The 13,954-nt window shown below is 35.1% G+C and overlaps 1 protein-coding gene across 2 annotated transcripts; it reads right to left on the reverse strand.

Moving 5' to 3' along the window:
- Positions 1-5,901: 5,901 nt before the first annotated feature.
- LOC128868295 (proteasome inhibitor PI31 subunit-like) lies at positions 5,902-13,950 on the reverse strand. 2 transcript variants are annotated; one of them, XM_054110208.1, is made up of 5 exons: positions 13,862-13,950; positions 8,347-8,600; positions 7,988-8,278; positions 7,814-7,926; positions 5,902-6,589 (listed from the first exon to the last, which is right to left on the reverse strand). In XM_054110208.1, exons 2-5 carry the CDS (start codon positions 8,527-8,529, stop codon positions 6,355-6,357), a joined length of 822 nt encoding a protein of 273 aa, XP_053966183.1. In that variant the 5' UTR covers positions 8,530-8,600; positions 13,862-13,950; the 3' UTR covers positions 5,902-6,354. The 2 variants fall into 2 exon arrangements, with proteins under 2 accessions (XP_053966183.1, XP_053966182.1); XM_054110207.1 differs by lacking the exon at positions 13,862-13,950 and adding an exon at positions 10,738-10,970.
- Between the last annotated feature and the right edge of the window lie 4 nt (positions 13,951-13,954).

Genomic DNA, 13,954 nt, shown 5'->3' on the forward strand with positions numbered 1-13,954 from the left:
TGCTACGACAGGCATCTAGTATATCTTATATATCCCCTACGACCAAATTAATGCTAAAGGATTTCCCGCTTCTTTACTGCCAGAAGCCTTACATTCTCTTCTACGAAATATCAGTTATCTTATTAACTTCAAGCCCTAAGAGTATATATATAGAGTATATATGTATATATATATATATATATATATTATAATTATATATATATATTTGATAATTATATATGTATACATATTATAATTATATATATATATTGACCTTTTTGGGGGTTTGGCCGAGCTCCTCCTCCTATTTGTGGTGTGCGTCTTGATGTTGTTCCACAAATGAAGCGACCTACAGTTTCAAGTCGACTCCGAACGGCAGATATTTTTATGAGGAGCTTTTTCATGGCAAAAATACTCTCGGAGGTTTGCCACTGCCTACCGAGAGGCGACCGCTATTTGAAAAATGTGTTTCTTAATTTGGTGTTTCACCGAGATTCGCACCTACGTTCTCTCTGTGAATTCCGAATGGTAGTCACGCACCAACCCATTCGGCTAGAAGAGTGGCTGTTGTTATTGTTGTAACAGCATGAAAATTCCCCAAAAAAGCATGATAAGTGATATTTGGTTTTAGTCATCGCTTCACAGTGACGCAGGAGATATTCTGATATTTCCAGTTCTTCACCACACAACAAACCTACTCGTAAAAGGTCTTTCAAAAGTGACGCCTAGATATCAGTAACGAATAATTAGCAGGCGGCAACTTTTTTATATATCTTTGACATTTGTCAAGTAGAATAATTATGAAATTAAAATTATAGAAACTTATTATGAAAAAGGTCGATCTTTAAGAACAACATATCGCTTAATACGTGATTTTTTTGTTGAAATAATCATTCGACTGAATCGACAATTCAAAAGTTGGTAAACAACTTTCAAGAAACTGGTTCTGTCGAAGAAAGGATTGGCAGACGTTCTGCTGAGAATATTACTGCTGTATCGCAGTGTTACTGAACAACCTTCAACATCGATATCTCAACATTTTCAACAATTAAGCATTCATGAATCGATTGTTTGGCACATTTTAGCTGTAGACGGACTCATGGTGGACATTTAAATGATGATAGAATATACATTTTTACACGCTTTATTTTAAAATAACATCTAGACGCATATTTTGAAAGACCCTTCATATCGAAATGTGCTATTCTCAGTATTGAAATGGCTTCGTACTGGGGTCAAAGTTCACCTACGTATATTTTTTATTTTGTATTATTATGACTCTTGATCAAGTGAGCAGAGCGCATGCAGATATCGCATTTTCATATACAAGTATATATTTATAATAACATGCATACATACAGCCGTTGAAAAAAACGCAAGAACGATACAATCACAAATATGTACACATATTTTACTGAATACGGTGTTATAATGGTAGTTTTTGTGCTTAAATATATTTGCAATGATAGGTAGGTAGGTCGGTCTGGCGGCTGCCAATATGACACACTTGGACCTGTCGTAGGTCCATTATGATACCACTGGAACTTTTTCTTACAGTATGGGATCCCTTTTAAGCCATCCTGTGGCTTTTATAAACGAACCATTCATTAGTTTAATATGCGCTGTATCCGCTACATCTGTTAAAAATGCACTACCAAGCGTGTAAAGTCTTCTTCTAGCTAATCCTTCACGCTCACAAAGGGGGGGTCTAATAGTTTCCTCCTCTTCTGTATTATAGTAGCGTCTACAATAATCATATATGGAACTCCCAACACTCTAGCACGGTCTAGACAGTGACCGGTTAATACACCTATCAATGTTCTTGTATTCTCTTTGTTGAGTTTCGCAGGCTTTTTGTACGACCACTTTTGAGTTTCGGCCATGTCAATTTGCTTAATTTTGTTAGATTTTGCCATTTTGTATTGTATTTACTATTTTAATTGTTTCTCTGTCTATCAGTAATTTACAAGTGGCTAGGGGCATGGATATCAACGCTTTATGCGATTGAATAGTTTGGGTTGTACCATTTCTAGCAAGTTCATGTGCTATGCAGTTATAGGTTCTATGACCTGGCATACAATTTGCTAAGATAACTTACATATATTAAAGTTCGCGCAGCCTTGAAATTTTAGTAGAAGTAACATTTGGGCAATAATTTTGAAAATTTTATCTTTTTTGGTATTTTAGTGGGCGAGCAAGTAAAAATAAAGATTTCTTCGGTATCATTCACACGGCAGTCGGTTTTACGTTACCGGAAGAACCCGGATTTATATCCGACCAAGGACTTGTCACTCTAGCGCCATTCGCCGTATATATATGGGCTACGCTGCTACAAGAACAACATCTCTTCTATATTCTTGAATTTATTTTCTTTAGCTAAAATGATTTACTAATGGCCAAAATAACAAATTGTCCACTCACTCTACGCAAAGCGGCGATAGGGCTTTAAAAGTTCGGATTGTCCTACAATACAACTAAATATTTCAAAACCAATATTTTTTTTACCATACGTATATATTCTATACGTACGTTCTATACATATAAACCTATAGGAAATGTTCCAAAGCGAAATGAAGCACGAGAAACTGGCATTCATATTTTCCGGGCGATTACCCATTCGTCACAATAGAATCTTAGGAAGAGTGCTGCCGACATGACGAAATTTCCTTACCCCGGTAAGAAGCTTTTTTGTCGGCCCAAATGAACAGCATGCGACCTGAAGTTCCTCTCATTAAAAGGGTATTGGGCGAATTTATCGCATTGAAAGTAATATGAGCCATCAAATGTGTTACAATACTCCAAAAACTAATAGTTCCACATCGATCACTCGAATTCCAAATAGGGTTTCAAATTCATAGGGTTTAAGGACTTCAGTAGCCTAACAAAGTGGTAAATTTATACATATTATCTAATTTCTTGTGATTTTGTTGCAGAATAGAATAAGTGAGATTTAGGAACCGTTCTTAAATATTTTTCCACGTCTGTATGCTAATACACATCTGAAAATGAATATGTACACCATTATATCTGCTTATACGAACATATGCCTGTGAATATAAGTATAACGCATTCCATTCCAGTAGTTGCAAAATATATTTTTTAATTTGAATAATCAGAGCATATGTCTGGTACACAAAAAAAAAAACCATGTCTTGAATACTTTTTCTTATCGAAACTGCAGCCATATACATTTTTACGGCTATATATAGTATATACTCGTACATATAATTGGTGCTTACACCCTTTATTGAGTGTTTAGCCGAGCTCCTCCAATCTATGGTATTCCTCTGATATTTTTCCACAAATTGAGGGACCTAAGTTTTAAACCGAATCCGAACGGCAGATAGTTTTTAAGAGGAACTTTTTCATGGCAGAAATACATTCGCCTGCCGAGTGGCGACCACTATTAGAAAAAACGTTCTCTATTATTTGATGTTCATGCACGAAGATTCGAATCCGTGCACTTCCGAAGTGTAACCACCTTATGTACACCTATACATTTTATAAAGAAAGTCTCGAAATGTGTGCACCTGTGTTTAAAAATATAGTTTATACTACAACAAAAGAGATATAACATACAAAACTTAAAATTTCAAACTTTGTGAAAAACTAAAAAAAAATAAGCAAATTTTTATCAAAACTTCGATCTCTATAATCAGAACACTTAGGAAAATTCCGAGTATACAGTTTTATAGCCCATTGAATTTTGGTCATTCATTAAATAGAAGAAAATGCTTAACACTGTCAACAAAAAAAATTATGAAGAATCAGCGTAACACCCCGCTATTATTGTGAATAGAGGTGTATGTGCCCTCGTAGTTCAGCTAAACCTCCACCAATTTTGTTGTGATTTCTTTCAAAATAGTCTTTTAAAATAGTCTAAAAAGTTCTCTGAAATAGATGTTGTTGTTGTTGTTCTAGCAGTAACTTTGCCCTGTCAGTGTAGTGAAATCACCGGTCGTCTTCATCTTGCTCATCTAACGGTAGGCCCAGGAAACTAGCTGTTTCGACAGGTCGGGTCCAGAGGGAGAGGAGTGTTAGATGAGTGGGTTTGATGGGGCACGTGAAGAGGTGGTTAGTGTTGTGCGGAATGCCTTCACATTGGTGTGTGATCGACTTTCACCTTAAGTTGCAGCTTGACCTCCTTTGTCCAGGTGGTGAAGAGGGTCGCCGTGGATTTAGTGGGGCAAAGTTGTAAGTTCCTCGCAGTGAAGAAGCGAGAAAGGCAGGTAACGTAGTCGTTTACCTTGGAGCACAGGCTATCAATGTCATTGCCCAACGCCATTATCGTGCAGTCGTCGACGTAGGAGACCAGGGAGACTCCCTCTAGTGGCTGGTGGAGTTTCGAGTGGTGCTATCCACTCTTCGGAAGCCATGCTGGAGTCAGATGTTTCGTAAAGAATGGGAGTAGAAGGGCTTCAAGATCTTTCACTACTGGGGAAAGGAAAATTATCGGACGATAGGACTCCCCTTGGCTGACGGGTTTCCCAGGTTTCAGTAGTGGGACCACCTTCCCTAATTTCCACTTGTCAGGTATTCTACTCCCAATGGACCCAGCTTTTTCAACATCAGCATGTTTAGTCCGTCAGGGCCAATAGCTGTGGATGGTTTCATATGGTTGATGGCCCCCTGAACCTCATCGATGAAGAAAGCTAGTGGCGCACTGTTGTATGTCAGTTTGAGCAGCCGTCTAGTGACACTACATTTGGATCTGTCGACCGGAGGATGCAGAATGAATTTCCGGCTAAAATAGCTCGCGCATCTCTTCGGATCCGACGAAGTTCAACCGTTGAAGGTGATATCCACCTTGTCGTTGTTCTTCGTCGGGTTCGACAGGGACCTTACGGTGAACCAGATCTTGCTCACACGAGGGTGAAAAATCTCCGATAAAAATGTCAGCCTGGAAATCCAACGGAGAATCTCTCTTGTCAACGAACAAAAAAAAGAAACACTTTATAGGGCTCTCATCATGCCAGTCCTATCGCGTGCGCAAAATCTTGGACAATGACAATATCGGATTAGACATCTATTGGAGTGTTTGAAAGCGAGATTCTGCTGAAGATTTTTGAACCTTTGCACGTTGGCGACGGCGAGTATGGAAAAAGTGCAGCGAATAAAGATCTAGCAGCTTCGTTGGCTGGGTCATATCATCCGGATGGCCACAAACGCACAAAAGTATTCGGTGGAGAAGGACTTGGCTTCACTTGGTGTGTCCAACTAGCACCGGTAAGCATATTCCCATGGCAGCCGGTTCTACATTACCAGAATGACTTGGGTTTTTCCATACCAAGGGCTGCTGCCCCAGTAAAATAGCCCTGTCTAGTGTACCGTACCGTACGAGAAAGAAACGACAGGAGCGCTTTGTTAAACTCCTCCAAAATCACTTAAGCGATTATCGCCCCAGTCAAGAAGAAGAAGAAAGTATAGTAACATATATTATATACAAACTTATTTTTTCCAGTGATAAAGGGCCGTGTGAATGAAAATGTAGTTCAAGCAAATGCGAGCAAATTTCAAATTTAAATTGGCTTTGAGGTGAACAAAATGTTCAGTTAAAGAAAGTGCTTTAGCTATATAGTTAAAACTAATTTTTCCAGAATTGACTTAAAAAGATGTGAATACTTCAAATAACTAAGTTATACTTTGACTTTTAGAAGCAAATGATTAAGGTGCTGGAATTTTTTGTTTTACCACTTTGTTCGTGTGCTTTATACTCTTTTTCATTTAAATATAATAAATCTTTCAATTTTAGTATATTCAATATGCATATATTTTGTTATATTCAGTACTAGCTAGTATGTATATAATTCAAAAACTTTAGGTCCACCACTTCATTCAGTTGATTAGCAACGTACAAAAAAATTCTATTCTACAATTATTAAAAATTCTTATTTCATAACAAACTAAATAATTATCCTTCAGTTGTTTTTAAACCAAGCTATTTTATTGAATAATAAATAGAATTTATTTCTTCGATTTCTGCGATTAATTTCAAATAATAAACCGAATTTGCTCTCGGAAAGGTAACACTAAAGCCTTATAAGGCCTTCCAACGCAAAATTTTAGTTTTTTCTACATTGATATTGGACAATTTAATCGATGATTAAGACTCACTCTAGCAACGTTTAAAATGAAGTTAATTCTTACTATCAGTCTGTGTATCAGTTAGAAACGTTGAAAACACTTGTTATCGCCATTTCCTTCCATCTCCTTTATGTAATCCAGATAAAAACGAGTTTTAATTATAATTTGCGTCTACCAAGTAAATGAGTCTAACCAGCGATCAAATAGCCGTGGAGCAGTCATTATAATTATTATCCAACTAAATCATAAATGTATTAATGTTTTCTTTTCTCTCCATCTTTCTCTTTCGTTTTACATATAATAATCAAAGCCAAAATTTGGAGGTGCTAGATGATCTGGATTCGGATCTGCTCGCACAATATGTCCGTTTGGTCCAACGGGATCGAATCGCGGATTTAAACCGGAATTAAAACTGGGTCGCGAAGGCATCGGAAAGAGATTACCAGGGCCACCACGACCCAAAGGATCTAAGTCCCCGCGTCCAACGTCTGGAAACCCAAAAGGGCGCGGCTCCATGGGAAAAGAACTGCAACAAAAAATACACAATAGCAAATTAGAAATTTATGAATGGTTTTTTTTTATAGATATAAACTTTATTCGCACTCTGCAAACGTTAAAAAACAGCCAATCAAAATTACGAGATGAAATTTCATGTCAATGTTGTTACTGATCGCACTTGAGACTAACAAAGCAATTAAATATGACGAGGCTAAATACTTATGCAAACTGTTTGTTGCTCTGTAAGATCGTACAATAATAGCATAAACACATCGACGACAGCTGACGACACGCAGCATCTGTCAAATATGTTCTTATGAACGCAATTATTTAAACGACCGCACAAAATTTTAAGTCTCGTTCTAATTTGGCCGGCGTCCATGAGCAGATGTAGAGCTACACTTACAAATCGAACGTTATTTAATCAAACAAAAAAGCATACAAAAATTGTGCTCTTTAAGCAAATTGATTTATATATTTTTTCTTTTTTACACCACAATATATCACTATGAACAAGTTGTTTGTCACTGCCGATTTGAAAATATGTAAGAAGCTGGCTTTAAGACGACTTTTGTCGACAAGGAAATTTTCCCGTCATTTCGTGGTGAAGCGTCGTCATCGATGTGTTTATACTATGATGAAAAGAACGCTCTCATGCTATTAACCCTAGAATGCTAAAGATTGTTGTATTTTGTAAAGTTATAAAAAGCTTACAAGTTATTATTTAATGCTATATAAAAAAGATACCTGTACTTATTAAATAAATTTGTTGAACGGCTGAAGGGCCTAGTTATTTACACTTATTTTAACGCAAAAAATCACTGCTGAAATTAAAAGTCGCATTATTATTTATCTTGGAAGGTAAAGCTTTGAATTTAATTATTTTGCTTCATTGCGAACTTAAAGTTTAAACTTTAAAGCTTGATTCGAAAGATGTACACACACACACAAGTAAACAGGTGCTTTCATGTATACTCAGTTGTATTATTTGAAACTGAATAAACAACGGTAAGTCATAACACGGGTTTGAATAACACTCCCATGGCAATCGGTTCTACGACTATAGGCACTTCGTTATCGAATTTACGATCCGGCCAAGCACTGTCGCTCCAGCAGCATTCACGAAACATTTATGCGGAAGTTTTATGCTACTACAAAAACATCGATATCAATGCGAGGGTATTAAAGCATATTTTATCCGCATCTGGGCAATTCAAGTTGTTTAATGAAAAGCATAACATTTCTTACTTACGCCATTGGTCTCATTGGTCCGCCAATTGTAAGTGGGTCTCGGAAATTTGAGGAACGTGAATCCTGATTTACACTTGTTTGTGTAGTAACTTCCCGCGTATTGCCTGTGAACACCTGTACAAGCCAATGCATTAGATAAATTAGAAGAAAAACATGTTTTTATGTTTTTAGTTACCGGATCAATGAATTCTTTACGGTAACGATTTAATATCAGCGACGCCTCAGGCATCAGTGTGTTTAGCGGTCCTTTGAGTTGTTTAACCCATTCCTGGGGGCTTAAAGTTATATTGGTCACCTTGTTGTCTTTTACATCAAGCAAATTGAAAGTTGTAAAATCTTCTGTATTGTGTCCTATTAAAAGATACAATCGACCATTGTGCAAATAACGCAAAGCATATCTAATGCCCCTTTCGTTCCAACCGTCGGGTAATAATTCAGAACCAACATCCTCAGGCGATATAGTTTTCTTGTATTAATATAAATGTAAAATTAGATTTGTATACTTATATTAATATCCAATTGTAAATTACTTACATCCTCACCAATGCCAACACATTGCATCTTGTATTGTTTCACAAGCAAGAAGTGTACTAATGCTACCAACACATCGGATTTCTTCGCGACATTTTTTTCAATTGTCTTGTATAGCAAATCCCAGCCAAAAAAGTCGTTGGCTGGTGCGCCAGTTGCCGAGGACCCTGCTCCTCCAGACGACATGCCTCCAAAAATTTCGAAGCAACGGACTGCTTTGTGATAATCTCTGAATTTCTACTGACGTTATTTGATTTCTTTAAGAAAAAAAAAGATTCCAATATTTTTGACATTTTAGTTTAAGTAGATTTTCTTATGATGAAATTAACGAAATAGTAATAGTCGTATTCACGTATGTTTGACAATTGGTAACAATTGTTACAAACAATTTTCATGCTTTCGTACACAAAAATGTCGCAAGGAAGAGGAAATTGACAGCGTATAGTTATTTTTCATTTGAAGGGGAAGTTCAAAGTTTTCACAGGAAAAATGTTTGCTTACATTTACTAGTAAGTAAACCAGATGTTTACAAGCATGTTCCCATACAATAAACAAAGTAGAAGAATTTTATAAAATCTATAGTGAAAACTTTAAGTAAAACAAGTTAACATAGAAATAGTGCGCAACCTTGACGTGAACAGAATCAATAGGGGATTTCCTTAGTGTTTTATTTACTCGAAACATGCTAAAAAAGCGCACCGCGAAAGTGTTGCATATTTCATACTCCGCAAATTATATATTGGATATAATAAAAGAGAACGATTTACTCACACATTTTTTAACATTTTAAATCTTCGCATAACTATTTTAACGTAAGCAGATTAGTTAAAATCAGATGAACGTCGATCACCTCAGATTTTGTATACGGTACAAAATTTTTCACTCTAACAAAAGCACACACGACAAAATGAATAAGCTGAGAAAAGATCACAAAAATCAGACAATCCTGGCAGAGTATGAAATAAATGTAACATTGCTACGAGAATAGGAAGCGCTATTAGTCCTGCAAAACCTTTGCACGGTGCACGGTTACATTCCATGCGATAGGATAACAAAATTCAACCGAAACCCATGTATATTGTTTTATTATTATTTTATTTTGAGCTTGTGGCGGGCAATGTACTCTTCCACTATTACACTTTCATGGGCAAGATTTATGCAATTCATGCTATTGTAAAATCGTGCTAGCCATAGAGAATCGTAACAGGTCTAGAATAAGACCTGTTAAGCCACCGAAAACCAAAAAAGGTATTGGTAGACTTAATTACGCTGTTTAAATTCATATAATTTGTTATGCAAGTAAAAAATGGGAGAGTTTTAAATGTCAAAAATAATTAACCAAGTAAAAAGTAAGATGAGCAACATTTATTTTTGCAGGAAGACAAAATTGTATATTTAATTCTATATGCATAATATGCAACATATGTATGTGTGTACATATGCATATGCACATATTTTTATACTGTTTTAAATTTTTGGTTTTATCGTCTCTACGCGAAAATAACGTGGATAACGTATGAAAAGTTGGACTTGGCTGATGAGGTTTTTTTTTAAATGCAGTCAAAGGACACTTAGCAGAAAATTAGTATTCGCTCTTTGGCCTTTAATAGCCCCCATATTTTCAACTCGGGGTAATTAACTCCATCGAGTACAATTTCTGGGTTTTCAATAGCTTAATGGCACTTGTTCTATACCTAGATATGTATAGAGAATCGTCTAAGAATTTAAACTTGGATTTGCAACCATTAGTTCATGCGATTGAAACTTACATAATGTAATTAATTAATTAAACTTAATTGTTATCATTTAAGCGTGTGCTTTATGAAATTAATATAAAATTTTCTCTTATACCCTTTATTGGGTGTTTAGCCGAGCTCATCCTTCTATTTGTGGTGTGCGTCTTGATGTTTCTCCACAAATAGAGAGACCTATAGTTTCAAGCCGCCTCCGAACGGCAAATGATTCTTTATGAGGAGCTTTTTCATGGCAGAAATACGCTCGGACGTTTGCCATTGCCTGCCGGAGCGACCGCTGTTAGAAACACTTTCTACCATTTGGTGAACGGAGATTCGAACCTGTGCACTTCCGAACTGTAGCCAGGTACCCACCTATTCAACTACGGCGGCCAACACATTTTATAAATGTGTATATAATAAGCGCGTACATCTCTTTGTTTGTTTGGCCAAGCTCCTCTTGCCATTTGTGGTGAACGTCTTGATGTTGTTCCACAAATAGCGGGGCCTACAGTTTATGCGCCTACGACCGGCAAATAATTTATTTATGAGCAACTTTTTCATGGTAACAATGGTAAAAATAAGAGGTTTGCCATTGTCTACTGAGGGAACATACACATATAAAATAAATGTTTTGAACAAAAAAATTTTCATTGCGTACCAGCCAGAACAAATACGCTACTGCACTTCGCTTAATAAGATAGCCGTTGTAGTGTCCCAGCTCATACAAAATTAATAAAAGTAAACCAACTGCTTATTTTAAATGCTTGTAAACTTAAAATTCCCTTTATACACATACAGTTATAATATTAAAAAAAGTGAATTATACTGTGAAAATTACAGAAATAGAAAATATTCACGCAATTAGGAATGCGAGAATCGATACGATACGATACCAAATCGATACTTTTGCTTTTTACAGAAATATTTTTTGACCGATATTTTTATAGCGATATTTTTGGGATTTAGTACTTGTCAGTATCGAAGAAATGTATATAACGTGTTATATAACAGAAGGGAATTAAAATGAAACATCCCAATGTACACCAGTCCTTTTTTTTTTTAATATTGCCGCGTTTAAATTGTGAAAATTCAAATGAATATGAACCTCCAAATGCAGATTTTTTGCGGTTTAATGTACGTATATGTGTGCAAATAATTTCTTGAGATTGGCAATTTCTATTGCTTGTGCTTACTATTCCTTTTCACAATTAAGTAATTTCCTTTCCTTTTGTTTGTATATATGACCCTGTTTCCACTTCAGCTTTTCTTCTTCTTCTTCTTTGCTTTTTATTACTATTACTTGTTGGTAATATCGGTGATGAACAGAAAAGTAATTTAAAACTAAGATTTCAATTTATTTTATTGCGAAGATTGTATTGCTTTAGAAACAACCCCATACTTTTAGAAACAGTGCACAAGTTGTAAGTGAAAAATTTGGTATACAGATTAAAAATTTATATTAAATATGAGTCTTAAAAAGTATAAATGTTTGAAGATTGCTGAAAAGAAGTAATTTTTTTAAAAAGTAGGAGGTGAGAAGAAAAGCGATGTTGCAATAGTTGACATCAGCGGTGTGAGTTTCTCTGACTATGTTCTAGTGGATGAAGATTTTGCTGTCTCAGGATCACTAACCGATGGCGAAATTTTATCTGTGACAGATATGACATGGGATGAAGACGATACATCAAAACCTTTGGTAGCTAGAGCCTAATTCTATAACTTACAAAGCTTTTTTCTACCAAACGAAACTGATGAAACAGCATATCAGGCACTTTTTCTCCTTAAAAAAATAATTGAAAAATCTGAGCAGCAGCAATGTGCTTCGTAGCAAACCCGTATAAATGAGTTATTTTCAAAGATGAATTAAATCACATTATGAATATGTAAAACATTAGCAGTTAAATAAAAACACTTGATAATTCGAGGTTTTATTTATTTTCTCTCAAAAATTTCGAAGCATTTAATAATTCAAACACTCGATAATTCGTAATATTTTAAGAGTCCCTCGAATTTTGAATTAACGAGAGTCGACTGTATATATACAATATATTACTCAAAATAATTTTATTTTATTTAGTAAACAAGTTATAATACGTTCACATATAAGTAGATGATCTACTTTTTCGCGCTTAACTCAAGACCCGTAATTAAAAAGCGCGATTTCCCATACAAAATTTCTCTGCCAAAATCTGAGATTATAAAATAATCCTAGATAATAACGATACTTTTTGACATACAACGCTGTGTTTTCTGTGTTAAATAAATATTATTACGAATGTAAGGAGAAACATCAAAATAAAAACTAAATGAAATGGATGCCGGCAAAGAAAATAGGTCTGTAAACATAATTCTAATAAAATTTTTGTTAAATATTATTAATTATGGATTCATTTTACAGAAAAAAGCGTGTGTCCATAAACGTTTTGCCCTCTTATTACTTATTATAAAATGTAATATAGAATATCCCATTCGCATTGCTGCCATAATTTTTTGCAACCTCAGTAAACGTCGCATACGGATTTCCTCCAACTGTTTATTATTAGCTCCAACTGTTTATTGCTTGCGCCAATTGCGCAATTAAATTAGCTATTCCTTCTCTTTGAATTTTCTTCATATCGTTAATAATAATTTAAGAAACTAAATACACCGAATATTCCACCAAAATAATTTCTATGAAGAAAAAACCTCTCAAAGTAGTATTGACAGCTGATTGTCAATTTTGCAGGTAATCTGCCATATGTGAACGGGTAGATTAATTTGGTGCATTTATAGGTGATTAATGCATATGTGAACGTATTATTAGTCAAAACCAAAATTGGATGATTATGATAAAGGAAAGAGACCGAAAACCGGTAGTTTCCATTGCTTTCACTTATTTTCTTCTTATTGAAGAGATGACGTCGCAACGAATTCGGATGGCGCAACCTTGTATTCTATCATTTTTGAAAGTGAGTGACAAGGTAAGTCCATAGAAGGCGACTTCACAACAAGTATATTTACATGTCAAGATGTAGAACACATTTTTGGTGAATTTGACAATCGAGTGACGTCAGTAGAGAAAATAAACAAACCTTTGTGTACAAACCTATGCACGTGCATATGTATATGTGCACAATTTATTCTATATTCTAGACTTGTTGCGTTGTGATCCACTTAGATAATCTTAGCTCATACTGGTCTGATTCAAAAATAAAAATAGAGATGTCCTCTACAGGGTTGCATGTGCTTCTGACAATTGTTCCTTGTGAATTGTTGCAGAGCTGTTACTATGTCATAATACAATTATACCAGTAATGCTGAAAAATGTTTATTGGGCAACCTTTAACATTATAATACTCAAATTCTCTTTATGAAAATATCAACAATAAAATGAAACTTATGATTTGAAATGACATCTGCTTGCTTCGGGCTATCAATATAAAATTTCGTATGGACTTAGGACCAGGTTTTCAGAGCTAGTTTTACAGTTAATCTAAGTCTGAATGCCTAATTTTGTACAGGCTTTACCTCAGTTTAAAAAATTTCACTATAGTTAAACCAGCCTTCAGTATTGGAGGTAAAATAAGCTACGAACTTTACGAACAATCTTGATTACGATTTTTCCCTGTTTCTGTGGTTTTCTTAAAATTCATATTTTCCATTATTTTAAGCCTAAGAAGAACATAAAAAGGTAACCGTGGAACCAGTCTATAAAAAATTATATGGCTGCGAATAAAATTTATATGTTCTTAAATCTACCTCAGAAGCCATAGATATAAGAATTTGAATAGGTTTCGTCTTACTTGTTATGAAGCTTTATTCTTAAAGTTTTCCCATTGATCTTTCAGAAATAAAGTTTTTTTTGCGTTTTTAAGTGGGTCCAAATTTGTTGTGTA

The sequence above is a fragment of the Anastrepha ludens genome, chromosome 6 (assembly GCF_028408465.1).
Source record: "Anastrepha ludens isolate Willacy chromosome 6, idAnaLude1.1, whole genome shotgun sequence".
Taxonomy (NCBI): domain Eukaryota; kingdom Metazoa; phylum Arthropoda; class Insecta; order Diptera; family Tephritidae; genus Anastrepha; species Anastrepha ludens.